At 37.9% G+C, this 20,212-nt stretch overlaps 5 protein-coding genes across 7 annotated transcripts in view; 3 read left to right on the forward strand and 2 right to left on the reverse strand.

The window, feature by feature from the left end:
* Nucleotides 1-1,173, forward strand: part of Ccdc85 (coiled-coil domain-containing protein 85) — a 3,650-nt gene extending 2,477 nt beyond the window's left edge. Inside the window, 3 exon segments of the mRNA XM_018449054.1 lie at nt 4-23; nt 393-661; nt 892-1,173. Of these exon segments, the coding sequence (XP_018304556.1) occupies nt 4-23; nt 393-661; nt 892-936 (334 nt within the window). The 3' untranslated portion in view covers nt 937-1,173.
* A 1,395-nt stretch (nt 1,174-2,568) lies between these two features.
* Nucleotides 2,569-6,083, forward strand: LOC108723368 (potassium channel subfamily K member 13). Its single transcript, XM_018449076.1, has 5 exons — nt 2,569-2,703; nt 3,614-3,806; nt 4,574-4,648; nt 4,953-5,358; nt 5,563-6,083. Exons 1-5 carry the CDS (start codon nt 2,575-2,577, stop codon nt 6,038-6,040), a joined length of 1,281 nt encoding a protein of 426 aa, XP_018304578.1. The 5' UTR covers nt 2,569-2,574; the 3' UTR covers nt 6,041-6,083.
* A 413-nt stretch (nt 6,084-6,496) lies between these two features.
* Nucleotides 6,497-12,294, reverse strand: LOC108723420 (PR domain zinc finger protein 10). 2 transcript variants are annotated; one of them, XM_018449182.1, is made up of 11 exons: nt 11,788-12,294; nt 11,219-11,609; nt 10,780-11,118; nt 10,228-10,560; nt 9,950-10,153; nt 9,361-9,870; nt 8,927-9,191; nt 8,709-8,850; nt 8,461-8,649; nt 8,194-8,385; nt 6,497-8,090 (listed from the first exon to the last, which is right to left on the reverse strand). In XM_018449182.1, the coding sequence occupies exons 1-11, from the start codon at nt 11,950-11,952 to the stop codon at nt 7,818-7,820; spliced, it is 3,003 nt and encodes a 1,000-aa protein (XP_018304684.1). In that variant the 5' UTR covers nt 11,953-12,294; the 3' UTR covers nt 6,497-7,817. The 2 variants fall into 2 exon arrangements, with proteins under 2 accessions (XP_018304684.1, XP_018304683.1); XM_018449181.1 differs by having other exon boundaries at nt 9,361-9,873.
* An 810-nt stretch (nt 12,295-13,104) lies between these two features.
* On the reverse strand, nt 13,105-19,603 carry GABPI (zinc finger DHHC-type palmitoyltransferase GABPI). Of its 2 annotated transcripts, none has more exons than XM_018449136.1 (3): nt 19,048-19,603; nt 18,783-18,959; nt 13,105-13,211 (listed from the first exon to the last, which is right to left on the reverse strand). In XM_018449136.1, the coding sequence occupies exons 1-3, from the start codon at nt 19,584-19,586 to the stop codon at nt 13,181-13,183; spliced, it is 747 nt and encodes a 248-aa protein (XP_018304638.1). In that variant the 5' UTR covers nt 19,587-19,603; the 3' UTR covers nt 13,105-13,180. The 2 variants fall into 2 exon arrangements, with proteins under 2 accessions (XP_018304638.1, XP_018304636.1); XM_018449134.1 differs by lacking the exon at nt 13,105-13,211 and adding an exon at nt 17,254-18,392.
* On the forward strand, nt 13,178-17,261 carry LOC108723396 (trichohyalin). Its single transcript, XM_018449138.1, is given in 6 exon segments — nt 13,178-13,528; nt 14,253-14,439; nt 14,571-14,770; nt 14,772-15,341; nt 16,133-16,331; nt 16,612-17,261. Coding segments are annotated over 6 exon segments (1,998 nt in total). The 5' UTR covers nt 13,178-13,319; the 3' UTR covers nt 17,245-17,261.
* Nucleotides 19,604-20,212: the final 609 nt, after the last annotated feature.

Genomic DNA, 20,212 nt, shown 5'->3' on the forward strand with positions numbered 1-20,212 from the left:
GAGGCACACTTCCACATTTAACGGTATAATCTAGTAAAAAATGCAGACCTCTTTCTCTCTCTCTTGTATTAAATCAATAAACGCAAACAGTTCTTTTATGCGGAAGGAAATATGTTCAAGTATAATTTTAATTTAACTTAATATTAGAAGAATATAATAATCATAATTCAAAGAAAATGAAAGCTTCACATAGAAAACGAAAGCTTTTCTTAAAAAAATCGCTGCCTGTATTTATGTAATATTAGTATGGTACATGATGAATGAATACTATACAAATAAGTGCTTACTGTCATCAAATGAAGAGTACGCGTAATCATATATGTGAAAGTATATACGTTACAGTTATTATTTTAATGATCTTCCGGAGTGATTCAGTTGCGAATCTCTTGCAGACCAAACAATGCAATACGTGAGAAGCTTGGAGCAACGGGTGAAGCAATTGGAAGAAGACAAGAGTGTTCTCCAGGCTCGTGCGCAAGGTTGGGAAGTGCTACCATCGGGTGAAGTTTGGGATAGTCCCGCGAGCCCGAACGACAATACTCACTTAGGAAGCCGACCGGAGGCCGTAGTACGTGCTCTCCAAGTTCTCGAGGTCAGAGAACAGCTGGAAAGAGAAGAAGGTCATGATGGTGAAAAGGCGTTAGTTAGAGAAATGTGCAATGTAAGTAAATTACCATTTCTTGATTAATACGTAATCATTACGACACGGTCTCACTTTGAAAAAAATATCTTTCAAATAGAAAAGGAATCTTCTTAAAATATAATTATTTTACGATGATTCGCATCGCGTAAAACTCCCTCGAAAAAACTTCCTCTTCCGTGTGAAACGAGTAATATGATTTCATTACGTTATGATGTTCATTACGTACAATTAATGTCTTTCCTTTCTAGGTCGTCTGGCGGAAATTGGAAGAAGGTCCGCAAGCGAGGCATTAATGATTGTGGGAGAACAACTATCTGTCAATTTTGGAGCGCTGTTAATATGTAATAATAAGCTCTAACATACGTGACGTAAAGATAGTATTATAGTGGATAAGACGTCTGCTCTTTGTTGCTGCACTGAACTGCACTAATTGTAAGACTTTCTATCTCGTTTTCGCCAAACTTTAAATATATATCTACTTCGTTTTAAGTACACATTAAGTGTATATTAGTTCAGCAATAAAGAACAGATCTACCTTGATGAAAATTTTTAGAATTCTTTATATAATTATTCAGAATTTTTATATAAATTTCAGAATTTCTGTATAGTTTTATAATTTTTTAGAAAATTTTAGATTTTTTGTACCAATTGGAATATTTTTCAGAAGTTTTGAGAAAATCCACATCTTTTCTAAAATCATTCATATATGAATTCTAACATATTCTAAAATTTTCTCATTCTATTAATTTCTGATAAAAAACTTGTAAAATCTAGAAAAGTTTAGATACTTGTTCAGAAATTTTTATAAGTTTAAAATATAGTATGACAAATTTTGAAAAGTATAAGAAATTATGAGAAATTTTTTCATCGAGGTAATATAAACGATATTTTATATAGATTTTTATATGATTGTACAAAAAATAATCTCGATATGAGAATACTGATAGTATCTATTTATGTAAATGTAGTTTTCACAGATTGTCTATTGTTTATTAACAAAGTATTTTTACTATATAACGTCTATGATTTATTCGCTATTGGTCTCGCTCTTTTCCCCTCTTTTATCCAAAATTTGCTGTAAATATTTTTTCCGAATTTGAGAAGTAATATATATGTATGTATATATATATATATACACATATATATATATACACACACATATAAGTTATTTTATAAATAGATTTCATATCTTTTCTAGCATTTTAATTGTAACGAAATTTCCAGAATTAAACTTATAATATTTTCGAAATACCCGATTCATCTTTTAATTGAAGCTTAAAATTGAAGCTATCCATAAAGCATCGTAATTTAACATCCGCGTTTTTCGCAAACGCGCCATGAACCAGGTAATTATCCGCCGCGTAGAGCCGCTTTCCACGAAAAGGCATCCCTTCGGTGAAATTCACACTATGAATACGCAAGCGAGTGTTTGTATTTCTATTTTTATCTCATCAAAGGATTTGCTTTCAATGGTGCGGGCGTTGGATTGCCCCACATACATCTCAGCTGCCTGTTACGTCGTCTAGAACCATCGTGTCAATGCGAGGCAATTAGGATATTTTCCAATCTGGCTCCGATTAATTTTATCTCCTTCGCTGCTTACTATATCTCTCGTGCAAATTTAAAAGCACTCAAATTAAAATCTTACGTAATTACTTACACCGAAGCTATCTGCATGACAAAATTAATGAAGCAACGTTTTTTTAGCGAAGAAAATTAATTGGCTGCAGCAATATTTTCTAACCGATCGTTTATAGGTCTTATTTGTCTGTATATGTTGAAAAGGAGATATTCTTTAAACTGTTCATCTCGCATTTCTGTATCTCTTCATGAATTCTTCGCGGCCGCCGAGCTTGCGCCGCTCCGGATGAAAAGCGCGGTGGGGATCGCACGTAGCAGCCGCCGGCTGTCGGAAAGATGAGTCGCCGGTGATGTGCTTGTGTGGAGGCCTCGCGGAGGACAACGCCAGGATTATCCTCCTTGCCGTTGTCCTGGCAGCGTACATGCTCGCAGGCGCGGCTCTCTTTCAAAGGCTGGAAAGCGATTTCGAGATAGGACAGGTACAAAAAAGTGTATCCGGATTCCGGACATATATATTAAAAATTATTCTTACTTCCGCTATAATTCTTACAAAGAGTGTAAAATAAGGAATCACAGATTGAGAAAACGTGTCTTTTAAATTAAAATTAAAATTAAGAGATTACAGTGATCTTCATACGAAGAAAATTGAGCAAAAAGCTCTTCTCTCTTTCTAAATTATCATAATTCACACCAAATGAATCAATGAATTTTGTGTGTACTTTTGTAACGTAATCAATAAATATATATGTTATCATGAAATCTACAAATCAGGATTGAAGAATTATATTTAATCCGATTAGAATTATATTTGATCTCAGAGTAGAGAGTCACCTGATTCTTTTTACGTAAACGATCTAACGATCACCTGAGGTGTTTTTACATCCTAATTAAAATTAGGATTTGCGGATTTTCGAAGGAATTACATATTTATTATTTAATATTTTTAATATTTAATAGTTATTAAACAATATCCGAACAATATTTTACAACAATAAAAAACAACGATAACACGAGGGCCACTAGGAGTCGGCGCGATAAACGAAGTGCAATAAATTAATAAAAAAATTCATTTAATAATTTAATTAAAAATTTATTCACAAACCATACATTTCGAATAGTCATGAATTTTTGTATTAATTTACTGCCCTCCGTTGACCGCGTCGACTCTTAATGGCCCTCGTGTTATCGTTGTTTTTATTTAAATCAGGAGTTCTTCAGTGTTTTCAATTTGACGTCTCTCTATAATTTCGGTTATCATATTTGTTATTTAATACTTTACAATAATTTATATTTTTTAGTCGCTGGAGTATAAAAATATCCCAGGTGATTATTCCCGAATTAAAACATATGATTCTTATATTTACCGATACTTTTTTGGGGGCTGCATAGGCCACAGAATTCTGGCGGGTCTATCACGCGTTTCGGAAGCACCACCTGCGAGGTAGCCCCTTGGCCTTGCAGAGGCTGCATGAACTGCTATATGCCTACGGCAACGCTTCCGCTACCGGCATCATTAACAAGAGACGCCGCTGGGACTTTCCCGGTAGCTTTCACTTCGTTGGCACCATAGTTTCTACGATCGGTAAGAAACATGGCGCAATATACTATAATGGGAATGCCAGTTACTAATCATCCGTATCCACGACGTGGCCGAGAGTATCGGGGTCAGTAGGATTTATTTACCGCATTTACGTCGAGCACTTTGCCCCTCACACTTTTTTAGTGCTCACGATGTCGCGAAACAAATCAACTTTCAAGGAGACGATCCTGCCCGATTCCGCACTCAAGATCTTAATATCTGTAAAAGTCAAGTTTTTTTTTAATTACAATTATTCTTATTAATTTTAATCAATATTCGCGAGTTTAGCGGATTAAATTTAAGTTATATAATCTTATTTCTCGGATTTTTATTTTTAAAATGAAAAAAATTGTATTATTTTCGGTTATACTCTGGAATAAATTGATCATTTATATAACATAAATAAAAAAATTAAGAGGCTGTCGCACTTCAAATAATTGCTCTTTCTTCTTTATTTCTTACACTCTTCGAGTACTAATAACTTCGCGATGTACCACGTATTTATACACTATAGAGAAAAGTTTTGTCGAGGTGATCGCATTCCTCGGCAAAACTTGGTCATAATAACGTTAAGTAAGAGGATAAGGGTCGTCGGCCGGTGTATGCATGAGAATGTTCTGGTGAATTCCGGAATGCTAATATCTCGCGACCTAGTCTTGCACTTATCCACACGACTCTGGCTTGTCCTTTGGTCGTCGATCTCTATGCATTCGTCGCCGTGTAATATACTTCTGAAATGAAAGAAGCGTGATACTGAAATTATTTTGTAGGATACGGAAGCACCGCACCCCAGACAACAGCGGGTAAAGCGGCAGTCGTCCTTTATGGTTTCTTCGGTTGCTCCGGTAATAATAAAAAAATCTACATTTAATAACGAAAATTGTCTTAAAAAATCATAAGTAACAATATTAAAAATAATCTAGCTGTAAGAATACAAAATAAGATTTCACGAATCTAGAATGAAAACTTAAATATATTATCTATGCCTAGTTCCATCTATATAAGATTAAATTCGATCTCGGTTCAATTTACTCCAAGAATAAAAAAAAATATAAATAATAAATTGAACCGAGATTAAAGTTAATCTAAGATTAATGAAACAGGGTTTTGATGAAGCTACTTGGACTCTAATATTAAGTAATAATTTAGGCGGCATCTTGTTCTTCAATCTCTTTTTGGAGAGAATCATTACTCTCCTGGCGTGGATCTTGCGTAGCTGGCATGTACGTCGATTGAGAAGACGTCTCCGCAAGACTACGTTAACATCCCGACGGATCCCTAAATCGTCGAGCACCCAGAGAACATCTCTGCCGGACATTCTTGACGATGACGACGATCATGTGAACCTGGATCAATGGAAACCAAGCGTGTACTGGGTCATGTTCTATTTATCCGTCACCTCCTGCATCGTCGCCTGTTGTGCCGCTGCACTTTACGCACCGCTGGAGGGCTGGGATTACTTCGACGCGCTATACTTTGCCTTCGTGAGCTTCACCACTATCGGCTTCGGCGACTTCGTTAGCACCCAACAGCCGAGCTATCCTTACGTACATTGGTAAGATTGCGAAGATTGTTTCGTCAGAACGAAATCGAATTCGTATAATTTATTCAAGGCGCAAATTGAATTTCTGTAAACTAAACTTTGAATGAGACTCTTTGACAAATTTTGGATTTTTCTTTAACTAAGACGCGCCAGCTTTTCGCATTAAAACTCTGAAAATGCAAATAAATGCAGCAGTTTTATTCTTCATTTATGTAGGTATAGATTCACGAATTTTGTTTTCCTCGTGGTGGGATGTTGCTGTATATACTCCTTGCTGAACGTCACATCGATCGTAATAAAGCAGGGCCTGAATTACGTGATACATAAATTACAATACGGTAATCGGAATGTAGCGGCGCCGTATTTACCAAGGAGACAGTCCTCCGTATCGACCGTATACTATTCGAAGAGGAGGCCAAACAGGCTTGTTGGTAGGGATTCGATCAGGGCGCAGGATAACTCAGAGACGCCTCGCAGGATGTCGGGCGAATTGGTCTCCATGAAGGAATTCTTGTCTGCGAATAAAGTTTCTTTGGCTATGATGCAGAAGCAGTTGTATGATGCCGCACAAAAACAAAAAGGTGGAGGATCGCTCGCCGCCACGCCGAATCACCAGGTGTTGAAGCCCGGAGCGGTGGGCCCACTTGCGATTGCCAGCGAAAAATTTGAAAGCAAAAGCACGATAAACAGATAGAAAAATTATGGCATAATAGAGGCTACAGAAAATATATGTAAAAGCGCAGTACATTTATATCAATTGTATTTTTCATGATCATCTCGGAAGCATTTACCAATTTTTAAAGCAAATTTGTCAACATTATGTGTGCTATATTGTGCCTAAAAATTATTAATATAGAAATTAGTCATATTTTTGTGAACTTGTTCCAGCAATTCTTTTATATCTCTAGTTTGCTTTATGACGTTGCGACCCTTGATGTTGAATAAAATAAATGATATCATTGTCTCGTATCGCTCATCGAATAACTTTATTTAAGTCATGTTTACAGTACAATCCTCCGTGTACTCAACGACATCGACAAACATGCAATCTCTTGTTTTCGTAATTGCGATAATGTACGTCGTGTATATACCGCGTCGTGTAAAATAAATTCAACATCGTCATCGTGTTTCATCGGTGAATTTCTCTCGAGTGTGAAAATCGTTCGTGTGGATTTTATTTACGACACACACTAATCGGATAGGGTTTACGAGAGGGCACAATTATCCGAATTCAGACACGTTGCGGAATATACAATCTTTGGACAATCTTTGCGGAAACTCTTGATGTACGTGTGCTTACGTGTGAGTGAACGCGCGGCAGAAATACACAGCTTAAAATACACGTACGTTGCTCCTGCTGTTCGTAAAATCGCGAGGACGAACGTCCCTTTGGCTACGTAACTACAGTACCGTGCGTCAATTTAAACCGGACATCTCGAGTCGACGATTCAAACGAGCTCTCGGCTGTGACGACTAGATTCATACGTGGATGAGACCAGCGATTACGAAATGATTACGTGAAAACAGTATGTTCCGTTGAAGATCTAAAAACGCATGTTACTTGTATATTATTCTAAAATGAGAACGTGGACGCAAGCGTTTACGAGAATTACGATCTTGGAATTACGATAGAGAAAGAGAGAAAGAGCAAAAAGTGAAATGGACGATTCCTTACAGAGATCGCAAGCTTTCACGTAATCTACAGACAATCGCTCGCCATTAAGTGAAGCCAAATACGTTGCGAATAATAAATCTTCTCTTTAACATTACTCGTCCAATCACCGTCGTACGGAAGAAGTCACGCTGATCTAAGACGCAGCGGACCCGTCCGCTGCCAGATTTAAACCGATCCTTTTAACATCTCTTTAAACTTGTCGTTTAAATTTCGTCCATCTACTTCATACTCGAATGACATCGGATTTTTTAAGTAAAACTACCAGGCCTAGCGCAAATGGCGTGCCGATAGTATCAGGACTTGTTCTACCTTTTTTTTTCTTTTTCTCTTTACGGTATTCTTAATACTTTGAGAAAAACTCTCAACAATTGTACGAGACTACAATGTTCTCCGTCGCAAGTAGATTCGAGCCTCGTTGGTTTTCAGTCAACGTTCTTACTCGTTTCTCTTTTTTTTCCGAGGCTCGGGCAAAGTTTCTTAAAACTGCGTGCTTCGTTTCCAACAAATCCGCCAAAGCCACTAGTTATCATCAGTAATCGTCGTCATTGTCGATCAATCAACGTGTACAATCAACAAAACAGCGCCGAGTGTTTCGCACCGACGCTGACAAAGCCGTGTATATTTCCAAATATTCTCGGGCGACACGCTTCGTCGCTTCGTCCAGGCGACGTCGCCTCGATTTTGGTAACGGCAGCAAAAAACCGCAGCCTGTCTCGACTGCGTACAAAGGTCGCGAGATTCATATCTCGATAAATTGGCGACGCTCATCCCCTATATGAGGATGCCGCGTTTTTCCTCAACGTATGTCGCGCATACGCACAAACTGCTGACCGATCATCTCCAGACCACCATTGCCTATCAGATCAACGTCGTTCGTTAGTTTGATTATTTTCTGTTTCAGGAAATCTCCGTCGCATCCTTGTATATAATCGGATATCACAAAGTTGTTATCGTTCAACGCGGGTGGTTGATTTTGATTTTGTGGCGGCCGGTTTCGCGATCGCGGTACTTGATCCGCCGGCTCCATCAGATGAGCGTGTTTCTTGCGTTGATGTTGCAATAGCTTTGCCTTGAATAAAATATATACTTATTAACTTCTGCCGATTGTCAAGTAATATAATCTTAAATAATAATAATAAATAATAATAAATATAATCTTATATAAAATTTACCTTGCTGGCGTATTGTTTATGACACCACTGGCAACTTTGAGGACTAGTCGTGATGCTGCCCACTGTTTGGCTGAAGCTTGGATTCGGCAGTCCTGAGAATTCGGATTCCTCTTGTCGGTTACTAGGCGGCAAGGCCGCGCCAGGATGGTTCTTCATGATATGTGCTTTACGCTTGCTGCTACTTTTATAAACCTTAAAAAATACGATATATTAAAAAATATGATAATTTCATCTCTACTTAAAAAAAATTTTATTTCGTGATGATACCTTGTCGCAATACTGGCAATAGTAGTCTCTGGTTTGTCGCAAGATAGGTAAGTTCAATTCTGGCACAGATTCGGGAGCGACATCCGGATGCCGCTTCGCTAAGTGATTCACCAGCATTCCCCTTCGTTTGAAACCCACCAGGCATTGATGACATTTGTAAATGAAGCGATTATAATCGCTCGGATTTATCTATTAATAAAATAATTGAGTAATGTATAATCAATCACATGTTTTTTACTTTGACATACCTTTGGCACAAATTTCTTCGCTTGATTGTTCTGTGTCATTTGTTCTCCATTAACCGTTTGAGAATGGTGTATTTTAGTCATGTGCTCCTTCAATTTATCCTTTCTTTTGAATCGTTTACCACAGTTCGCGCAATGAAATTCTCTGAACAAACAAAAGTTAATTAAATTTTCACCTATCTTATTAACGTGATCGACAAATAGTCGAATTAAAATTGTACCTGTGATCGGAGTGCTTCAACAGATGCATTCGCAATTTGTCGACAGTCGGAAAACGTTTCGCACAATGCTGACACTTGTGCTTCCTTTCGCAATGATGTGCCCGAATGTGTTTGCGAATGACAGAATACTTGATGAACGTTCGCTGGCAGTGAGGGCAACTGAATATACCATCTTGATTTCTATGTGTCTCAACGTGATCCTTTAGCATCGTACCTTGGCGAAATAGCTGCCTGCACATTGGGCACTCAAAGACCTGTTTGTTTTCTGCAAATACGGAATCGTTATAGCGCAGCAATTGATACCAGAAACTTGTTTTTTTTAACTGAATTTACACGGTTTCAACTTTCCTTTTTTTCACATTGAAGAGAAAAAAATAAAAGACGAACTGTGCACCTCAGATTGTTTAACCCTTATTAATTCATTATAGATTTACCTTTATGCGTTTTCAGATGACCGGACAACGCGGAGTTGTTCATAAATCGTTTCAAGCAGATACTGCATGGCAGTGGTTTTTGGTCCTCAGCACCATGCGCCAAGCAGTGCTGTTGTAATCGTATCTTTGTAGCAAAACGTTTGTAACACATTGAACACTTGTATGAGCCTAGAGGAGTTAATCGCTTTGCCTTAGGTAACGCCGTTCGTCCGTGCTGAGCTACATGATTCACTAATTCGCTTTGTTTCTGGAATTCTTGTCCACATTGTGGACATGTGGACATTTGATTCTCAATTTTGATATTGTTAGAAGAATGAATGGCCATGTGCAAGTTAAGCAGGCAAGCAGTCCTGAAAATTAATTTACACACGGAACATTTCCACTCCTTATCGCATTTGTTCTGTCGCGAGTTTTCCTTTTCTTTCATGTTCCTGTCGCGAAACATCTTTATACGTCGATTGTAAGAATTATTATCCAAACGTGGCCATATGGATGTTTGATTTGCCACTTCTGCTAAAAACGATTTAATTTGCGTTGGTCAATATTTATTATAATGTATCAGAATATAATATCTATATTCTCTTTATACCTTTTTCATCTTTTATGTCTGGTTTGAGTATTGACAAATTTCTGCGATTTGCATAGTCTGGACTAGGACCTGCTTTCAATTCTTCTTTTGGTGAGATGTTTTTAGTAGTCAAAAACACTATTCCATCTTTCTGTTGACAAATGATTAGATTTTGTTCTTTATATGTCAGTGCAGGTCGCACAAAACGCATCCAGTTTGAAGTATCTGAAAACATAATAGAGGATTTAAGTTTAAGTATTTTATCAGAAAAACGAATAAACGCTATAGACGTCACTTACTTTCGTTGGAAACATCTACTTTCAAAAATTCTCCATCCTGAGTTTCGTAGAGCAGTGGCAAAATATTCTCGAAGGGCGAGCCATCATAAGTGCACAATACACCTTCTATAGGCCCAAATTGCGTGCGTCTTCGAATATTACGTTTCGCAAAAACTCCATAGGTTACGTTATTTGCTGAACCATGCGATGTAGACAGCTTGTTTAACAAAAGATATGATCCTGGCAGTGTTGCTACAGCACGCGATGGTACAGGTTGATCTGCGATAGTGCATACATCGGTTAAACTAGAGCTATCGTCTTTGGCACAATTACTGTCATACTCGTCATCTCCCCCTGCAAAAATGCCCATCATATATAAAAATCTATACAAAAAAAAATAATATATAAAAGAGACTAAGATCAAGAAATAAATTGTAAATTTAAATAAATTGTATATTTATATAAATCATAAAATAAAAAAAACATTGCTTTTCTTTTACTTTATGATTTATATAAATAAGTAAAGTAATAATATTTATTATTACATGTTTTAGGAATAAATATTATACTTACAGAAATTCTTTTTATCTGTTATATGTCGTTTGGATCTCCTTACATCTTTCTTCTCAACTATTTTTTTCTTCTCAATGGACAATGAGTCTTCCGTAATTTGTTGAATTTCTTTATCACACTCCGACAAAGCAAGATTGTTGTTTTCTTTATTTGCATCTTCAGTAATAGGTAAAGTGATAGGGTTATCCTCTATCTCCATGTTCTGATTTTTAAACGTGTTGATAACATTTATTTGATCATCCTGCATCACCAGGAAGTCTCTAGTCAGAGCAAAGTCTGTGCCTGGTATTCCTGTTAGCATCAAGGGAGTTGTTGAAGATTCCAACTCGGGTGCAGTTTCTGAAAGTGTTATATAACAGTCAAAGAGTAATAAAAATACCATCTAATGTATGATATGTATAATATGTATTTCATTTAATAAAAACAAATCACTTCTTACCCTGCATTAAAATCAATTCACTGCTGACGCTGGACACAAGTCCGTCTTCATTCCCATTGCCAACAAAGTCTGTGGTACCATCCGTTTGAGGTACAGTCTGAGTGTCGATCGGATGAGTCAACTGAGTCACATAATTGATGCTGGTTCGTATATTTGGTTCAGGCTGAGACATCAAGGGTGAGGTCGGACCTTGCAGTACAACAACAGAGTTATGGAAGGGAGAGGAAGGTAGTTGGACCGGTGTGGGAGAATATCTAGCAGTAGAGCTCATATTTGGATCCAGTGGACTGACTCGATGTTCAAACTCTGATAGGGGAGAAGCCGCCCTCGGAGAAAAGGAAATCTGCTCGTACGTAGGAAACAGCCGAGATTGATCTTCCACATATTCCACCTAGCAACAAAGTGATTATATCATGAAGATGGCTATTGACATGTTCATCGTCAAGATCTATACAGTATAGATTTTCAAGGAAAGTCCTAAGAATGTTCTAAGAAGATGTTCTACATCCTAAGGACCTAGATAAAGACGTTTTCTCTGATAAAGTGTGCTGTGTAGAAGAGTTACTCACAGTCAGGAATAGGAGCCTGTTGTTCAGCTTCTTCGGCTGTTCGCACAGCGACGAGGCAAAGGGATGATCCATAGGCCAATTCACCGAGATGTCAGCTCCCCTGTCAATGCTGGATATCTCGAAGGACTCGGCAGGGGCCCCCTCAGGAGGGCCCCTTGGATCCATCTTACGTTGACGTATCGCACCAGCGGAGTCCGTGGTTTGGTCGTCTGTGCCTATATTACAGTCACATTCGATCGTGGAGACCTGCACACGGGAATACGCGGGAGAGATTGACCAAGATTTATGGACCGTGAGGATGACACCAGGTCGTTCTAACCGCGACGCGCGACCCTCGGTGTTCCAGAAACGACGCGGGCGGTCGATGACATCGCGCGCAAGGCAGGAAACAGGTGTTCGTTACACGGACCTCCGTTATTTTGAACTCACACGAGAAGACTCATCAGCCTCGACATATAGGCTTCGAAGTCGATGCACCTCTCGCTCGGTGATGCACGTACTGCTGCAGCAACTAGCTCCCTGACAGTCGACGATGCCGATCTCGCATCGCGATTGATTAACGTCGAGACGGCGGGAAACTTTGAACCTCGATCCACGAAACAGGCTTTCACATTGCGCGCTATTATTTTAAAATTGTATAGGTTTATTTATAAAAATCGTAAAATCTATTCGTAAAATCTGGAAGTATATTACTAATTATCATCTAAATAAATGCGGACGCGCGCACAGTAAAAGAAAAAAAACGTTTCTCTTTGTTTATTATTAAAAAGTATATAAAAAGAAGACAGTAGAACACAAAATCATAATAATCATAATAAAAATCAAGATGACATTAAATATAGCAGTCATTTTAGAAAAAATAATGTCATAATGTCAATAAGTGACTTTTTAACTAAAAAGTATACATCATTATTTTTAATTAAAAAGTTCAAAAAACATTGAAAATTATGTAAAAAAATTCATTACAAAAATCATCGTCAAAAATATATTGAATGACATCATTATAGTTTTTTTTTTTTAAATGACTTCTACTTTATGTCATCTCGATCTCATTATAATTTTATTCTACCTGGATATAATTATAATTAAAATTAAATTACATTAGAGTTTATTATTCGTCCAGTGAATCTATATTATTCTCTATTCTCTCTTAATGATACCAACATTTAGGGATATAATATTTTCGTATTAAAAAGTTCCAAGTTGAATTATGTATGTTATTAATTATTTTCGACTATGTCATTAATTTAAAAAAATTAACAAAAATTCAAAGTATTTATTTATCATGAAAGAATATCAGTATGACGCTTAATAGTTGCATTTCTCCAGCGATTATCGCTCCCACCTTCGTCTTCTACCGTTCAACTCATGAATGGGAGTCGTTGGGACCTATTCACCTGACATGGGGGGAGTTGAAGCTTTCCCTAACAACAGAGAAATAAACATGGATAAATAAGGGGTTGGCACAGCCCACGATACAAAGCAATACGAAGTGAACATTTAAATTTATCAATTGTCTCTGATTGACAAGCATGGTGCTGTTTGACGATGAAGTGAGGAAGCTGATGGACGAGATGATGAAAGTGACGATTTTCGAGCCGTCTGAGAAACGGCGAATGCTGGAAGATGAAAGAAAAACTTTCCTGGATCCAAATCTGGTAATGGACGCGAGGCATAGAATATTTCGCGAAGATCTGGCAAGTTCTCCAGCAAAGTCTTCTGTCTTAGCGGAGGCTAGAAGGTATACCTTCGAACTTTATATATACTTATAAAAGTGTAGATTTTATTTATAATATGTCTATTTATATTTTATTTATAATATGTCTACTTATATAAGCCTAGCATACGTATAAAATCTATAAATTATCGCTAATAAAATTTGTGATTTTAGTGCTTATTTTAATTATACCGATATTATCGTACACCAGTAAAAGTTTTTCTCAGGATTTTTATGCGAATTGGAATATTTTTCTAAGAAAGTCTACATCTTATTTCAGAATCTTATCTCAGAATTTTTCATATATGTGAATTCTGAAATATTCTAACATTTCTACAATTTCTTCTTCTATAATTTCTAAAAAATATCTTAAACTTTTTCAGATTTCATTAGAGATTATAAAATGAAAAGTCTTAGAATATTTCATAGAATTTATGTAAGAATTCTAAATTCTAAATTTATAAAAGAATTCTAGAAAGATATAAACTTTCAGAATTTTTACATATAAAAGAAAAAAAGATGCAGACTTTTTCGACACTTATTCTAAAAAGTGTTCCAATTTGTATAAAAAAATCTGAAAAATCTCTCTGTGAAAGGTTATAAAATTATTGAAAAATTTACATAAAAATTCTGATAAAAATTTTCCAGACTTGATATAATTTATGAATGTATAATGGACATAAGGCAATTTGGCAAAAATAACAAAAAGGAAATGATACAAAAATGGATTTCATCAATGCATTTACAGATTACTAACGCAGGAAAAAATGAAGGAACTGCAGGTGAAAAGAGAACAAACTTTCATACAGAGAGAATTACATAAATTTGAGCAAGATTTGCAAAAGACCCATCCTAAATTTTGCGGATTGTGCAGTAGAAAGAATATAGCTAGTTCGGATGATGAAAACTTTTGGAGGACATCCAGCAAAATCAAGGTGAAGCTCAGCAATAAATTAGATATTTATTAAGGCTGAATCACCACTTTCGATGTACCTGCGTATATATCATAAATGTTTAAATATCTAAATTATATTAATAATTATATTAATAAGCTAAAAATTTACAGAGAATTCTCATTAATAAAAGAACGAGCAAACCGAATGAGCAAAAGCCAACAGTCGCTCAGAAGAAGAATAAAAAGCCAATCGCGGAAGTCTCTTCTGCCGAATCGAAGGACAGCAAGCGATGTTCTATAAACGGGATCGAGATAGCGCCTTTTGGTAACATTAAGGTGACTATCAAAGATAAACCAAGCTATGAATCGGAAGAAATTAAATATTTTAAGATCATATTTCAAAGCTCTTCGAGAGAATGCGCGGGATAAACGGCGTCTTTGTGAAATCATGACTCGCATTCAGACCATCTTATCGCAAAGAAAACTGAAATCATACATTCATCTATGGAAGATGCATGTGAAGAAGATGAAGGCTCAACGAGAACAAGCAGTGAAAAATCCTGACGTGCCGAAGATCGAGATGCTCATCGACACTATCAAAGAGATGCAGAAGGAGTCAAAGTCAAATCAAAGAACGAAGTCAAAGCATCCTCCCTCAAACTCGAGAGATTCCGAATCTGTGAAGAAGCCTCCTTCCAAGCCGTTCATTGTCGAGTCGCCGGCACAGTGTCGATTGAACGCTCAGAAAGAGATTATTCGCAAACAGAGGATGAAATTGGCAGAACAGAACAAAATCATCGAAGAACTGAAGCTAAAGCAGGTGCAGGAGGCAATAACGAGGTCTAGCGAGGAAACGGTGAACGCAGCCAAGGAGACCCTGACTCACTGCGGTCAGCAGACTAGAAGGACTTTGATCCAACTGATGAGACAAGCAGGCTACAGGTAGTCCTGTAATTATGAGCGTCCTATTTCATTTCATCAAAATGTAATTATGAATTTTTTTATCTCGAAAAGACTCCAGTCAATAAATTCTTGATTCTTAAATACGATTCTCAATCGAATTTGCACAAAAAAATTTTGCTGAAGTATCTAAAAGTTTAAATATTTCAGCTAGATACAAATCTGAAAATAATTTTACTGGAAATTCAAAGTAATTATGTAAGACGTTCAAGCTGATTGCTAGTATGTTAAAACTTTTTATAGCATTGCTTATCATGTTTGAATTCTCTACAGAATTATTTTAATGTCCGATGAAATTATTTTCAGATTTGTATCTAACTAAATTTTTAGATACTCCATCAAATCGTTCTTTCCATACATCAATGGAAATTTTAAAATTCAACTAGTAACCAGAATAATAATCATATCTTCTCAAATCATCTTTATGTTCCACGTAAAATATATCAACTCTCTTTTATGACGTCGTTGCGTTAGATATGTGTATCTATTCGCACGGTGTGTGAATGTATTTTGAATAACTAAGCTCTTTTATAACGAACGGCAATGACGCAAAACGTAAAGACGCTGGAAGCTGATCTTGCGGACCAAATTAAAGTGGACCGTTGATTATACTGCTTGCTGCTCTTTCTACAGTTTGTGAAGTAGAAAGTACCTTAAAGAGGAGATATTCAGAGTCTAGTTCTTTGTGTTATAGTAGATTAAATCGAATTCTATGCAAACTTAATTCGGCTTGACGAGTTCTTGATTATAAGCTCTTCTTCTTTAATTAACAGGGACAAATCCTTGATAGCGCCAGTTCGGGTACCGAGTCCTCCTAAATTTCTAGCGAGAATGGAAGCGCGAGCGGAAGCAAGGAAAGACAGAGTAAAACTGCGCGAAGAAGCACGCCGGAAGAAACTAGAGGATGAGAAGAGGAAAGAAGAGGCTGCCAGGAGAGCGGAGGAACAAGAGAGGAAAAGATTGCAACAAGAGGTCAGATAATATGAGAGGTCAAAGTATATTAATATCGTATTGAGTGTATATAGTACACTTAGGCTCTCATAGCTTTTACCTTGTTAACAAAATTATCTCTTGCGAGGAACGTTTCCAGTAAATATTATACTGTAATACTCTATTTTACATTAATGATATAATATCTCGTTTATTTTGTACTTCATTCTATAACATAATAAAGTACTTTATCCTCTAATGCCTCTTACATGCTATGTTTAGAAACATACCCGTGTTTAATCTAAGATTTTTCCGTCCTCAGGCATCGCGCGAAGCGAGAAGAATTCGTGAAGAACGAGAGCGACAACGAGCGCACGAAGTAGAAAGATATAAGAAACTAAATGCCATGGCGGAAGCATTTTATCGCAAATACTTGTTGCGACGTTATATAACCGCGCTCGTCGAAAAGAAGAATAATGATATGAAGAAAGCCGACGACTACTATAAGCGGTGCTTGCTGCGAAAAGTGTTCATGATGTGGAGGATGGAAACGGAACGTCAGAATAAAATTAAATTCGAGTTAGTTACATCGTTGTACAACAGAAATTTATTGCGGTACGGGTTGCAGAAGTGGAAGGAAGTCGCGAAAGAGGAGAAAAGAAAGGACCAAGTGGCGAGAGACTTTTGCGACATGAGATTGCAGAATAAATATTTCAAAATGTGGAAGATAAAAATTATAGAATACAAAGTAGAAGAATTGAAGCGTGAACGTTTAGCCTTACAACACTACGAAGAAAAGTTGAAAATTAAGTATTTCAATATGTGGAAAAGATATCCAGAAATGATACCGGTTATCTTGGAGAGAAAGCGAATAAGAAACATGTGGCGAGAAATCGTGCAAGAAATAATTCCAGATTTTGATCCCAGGCAAAGAGGCGTAATATTAGAAGACTAGTGTAACGAATTTAGAAATAACTTAGATTTAATACTGTACGACAATCGTTGGCCTTGTATCTGAATGAGGTAAGTCTTAGTCCTAAGTACACGCAAAAATAACACTCTTTTATATAAAATAAAATGCAAATCACATTATTGTACATACGTATTTAAGGTTCTTTTTACTTGAATTGATTTTAGAGTATTTTAGAGTATTTTAGAGTACGCGCGCGCGCGCGTGTGTGTGTGTGTGTGTGTATGTGTATCTGTGTGTATTCAATTAATACAATTTACTATGTTACTCGTACAATGGCCATTTTATCACAGTTACAATAAATATACAAATAGTATGCACACATTGCGATACATTAAAGATGACGAATGTAATAAGTCTCGATGCCTCATGATATGTTGAACATGATTTCACAATGTTATGGAAGTAACATACTTATTATACTTTTCATGAATTATGAATCTTAGACATCAGGATACATCAAATGGATGAAGATAGTGTGCAATCGAGCCGATGTTACTGTTGAATTCTGATCCACTTGTTTTAAGTAAACTTATTACGCTTAGCGCTATAACAAATATTTTGGTCTTACCGTTCTCCAGTTTGTCGAATTTGATTTCATTATATCCTTTGTACAGAGTGTAATGTATACACCGTGTGAAATAAATTCAATAACTAGCTTATAAATAGAGGTGTGCGAATCAAGTATTTGTGAGGTCGAATCAAATCGAATCGAATCTTTGGTAATAAGTTTAAGTTTTTGGTAAACGAATCAAATTTTTCTGGATTTACATTAAAATGAAGCAAATATAATAGGCGAATTCGGAATCGAACCACCGATGATTCGAAATTTCGAACTTATTCGGTTTTAAGTCTCTCAGATTCGAAATAAATCGTATTAAGAGAGAGAATCCACTATGATTCGATTCGAATTCGAACTATTCGCACATCTCTACAAATAACAATCCTAAGTTTTGCAGCAGAACAGCTGAGATACATTTATTATTCTATAGTCAGACTGATTTTTCATGTCCAATCGTCGCTCGTTCGATGTCGTGCCGATGTAGAGCAACCGTAGGTGATACATAAGATAACAAAAGAGCACTAGTCCCACAAAGAGGCTGTACAAAGCGGAGACGAAGCAAAGTGCAATGCTGAAACAATATACACATTATTACATATCGATCGAGCTCGGATGTTCGCAACAAACAGTTGCGCGACATGTTATCGGTCGAACTTTTATATATCAGAAAACAAATAAAAGATATTATTTATGACAATACATCTTGCAGGCCTGACCATTATCATTATCTTGCGATTATTAAACTTTATAGATCCCCTGTATCTTTCCAGTTTACTTCATTAAGTGTCGATATCAGTGATATCATTCACACTTCCCGCTCGTGCTCGTAATATACTTTTTATACATATTTTTCAATATACTTTTCATCTTGTTGTGGAATAATTTCAAGAACGATATGCAACGTATTTTGATATTCTCAGTGTGTATCAAAGTGTAATTAGAAAACATGATAAATACGTACTCTAATTGATGATACACGTCACTGCAGTCATCGGGTAGGAGTATAGTTCCAATGAGTATGAACGGATGACAGACGCTAGTCATAGTCAAGTTGGAGCCATATATAAAAGCGATTGCGGAGAAGAATAAACAGCTCACGTACCACCTTAAATTACTGGAACCTACACAGCAATCCAGCCTGGAAAAGAAAGCCAAAGTAGTTAATACGAGAAGTTATATAACTAGAGCTTATAGCTCTGTATCAAAGGAAAAGGTATTCAAGATACCATTTGCAATGATATTCCCTGTTGAGTATACAAGTCTGGCACAAGCGGCAGTGATGAGCCTTGGGTGGCGTCCTTCTCCTGCACGTGGCACAGAGCTCGCCGCTGCCGTTGCCCAGTTCCAGGCTCTGGATGTCGACGGCACCAGCGTTCTCCTGTATCGAGGCATCCGCGTTCAGCTTGGTCTTGTAGCCACACCACATGCCACCGACCACGCACACCATGAACACGAGATTCTCCTCGGGCAGGATCTCCATCAGCGGCACGACGCTAATCTCGAACACCAGCATCATCATCAGCACGCTCGTGATAGTCCACATGAGGAAGAACTTGGTGCGCAGTAGAAACCTGAGGAAGTTGTGGTGCATGTAGTAGACGAGGACCGGCGTGACCAGGAACACGAGGACTGTGCAGAGGAAGGCCTGGGCGGCGATCACCGCCAGGATCGGCACCGCCAGCAACGGCAGCATCGCGTCCACGGAGATCTGCTTGGCACCCGCGCGCCAACCGCACGGATTGCGCAGCCTCTCCCAGACGGTCATGCTTCGTCGTCGACGACCTGGAATCGGTGTTTTCCTCTCACACTGGCATATATAACGCAAGAGGCGTAGGCGCGACGGAGCCTTTCGAGGTTAGATCGACTCCCGCGGATCGCGCCATTGACATTTCAATCCCAACCAGACCGGCGACGGCGATGAAAACACGGGGCTGCGCACTCTGGTGCCCGCCGCGACACGGCGGCTCTCGATACGGTCGCGCGGGAAGCGCTGGCGATAGTCATTTGAAAGTATCAAGTCGCGTGAGGTATCATATTCCGTTCGCGAACGAAACGAATACTTGCCGGTATCCTCGACCTGGGCGCGCTCGACTTCACCTGGAACTCCTGAAAGTACGATCGCGCGAAGCTGCACGTGACGTTCGTCACGTCATCTCGGATGGAAATAGAACCTCGCGTTGTCGCGGATCGCAGCGACGACGTGAACGGCGTCCCTCTCGTTCTCTTCCCGATTCTCGAATATCTCGCGCGAGACTCGTAGCGGCGCTGCGCTCCGAAGCCGCAGCGATGGAGTCGGTGTTTGCTGTCATCAGCTGTCATCCTGGTGCGTGATTGACAGCTAACCATAATAAACGGCGAGCCGACCTCGATGCGGCTCTTAACGTCGTATTG

Source organism: Mycetomoellerius zeteki, unplaced genomic scaffold, assembly GCF_001594055.1.
Source record: "Mycetomoellerius zeteki isolate Tzet28-1 unplaced genomic scaffold, Tzet1.0 scaffold232, whole genome shotgun sequence".
In the NCBI taxonomy this organism is placed as follows: domain Eukaryota; kingdom Metazoa; phylum Arthropoda; class Insecta; order Hymenoptera; family Formicidae; genus Mycetomoellerius; species Mycetomoellerius zeteki.

What these genes read in the sequence shown, in the direction of transcription:
- GABPI (XM_018449134.1), bottom strand. Translation starts at nt 19,586, where the DNA reads ATGACCGTCTGGGAGAGGCTGCGCAATCCGTGCGGTTGGCGCGCGGGT. An exon ending in AGGGAATATCATTGCAAATG is followed by an intron (nt 18,960 to 19,047) that starts GTATCTTGAATA and finishes TTTCTTTTCCAG; the next exon opens with GCTGGATTGCTGTGTAGGTT. An exon ending in GACGTGTATCATCAATTAGA is followed by an intron (nt 18,393 to 18,782) that starts GTACGTATTTAT and finishes ATATTGTTTCAG; the next exon opens with CATTGCACTTTGCTTCGTCT.
- LOC108723420 (XM_018449181.1), bottom strand. Translation starts at nt 11,952, where the DNA reads ATGGATCCAAGGGGCCCTCCTGAGGGGGCCCCTGCCGAGTCCTTCGAG. An exon ending in AGTAGATGTTTCCAACGAAA is followed by an intron (nt 10,154 to 10,227) that starts GTAAGTGACGTC and finishes TTATGTTTTCAG; the next exon opens with ATACTTCAAACTGGATGCGT. An exon ending in AGACATAAAAGATGAAAAAG is followed by an intron (nt 9,874 to 9,949) that starts GTATAAAGAGAA and finishes AATCGTTTTTAG; the next exon opens with CAGAAGTGGCAAATCAAACA.
- LOC108723368 (XM_018449076.1), top strand. Translation starts at nt 2,575, where the DNA reads ATGTGCTTGTGTGGAGGCCTCGCGGAGGACAACGCCAGGATTATCCTC. An exon ending in CACCATAGTTTCTACGATCG is followed by an intron (nt 3,807 to 4,573) that starts GTAAGAAACATG and finishes ATTATTTTGTAG; the next exon opens with GATACGGAAGCACCGCACCC. An exon ending in AGCTATCCTTACGTACATTG is followed by an intron (nt 5,359 to 5,562) that starts GTAAGATTGCGA and finishes TCATTTATGTAG; the next exon opens with GTATAGATTCACGAATTTTG.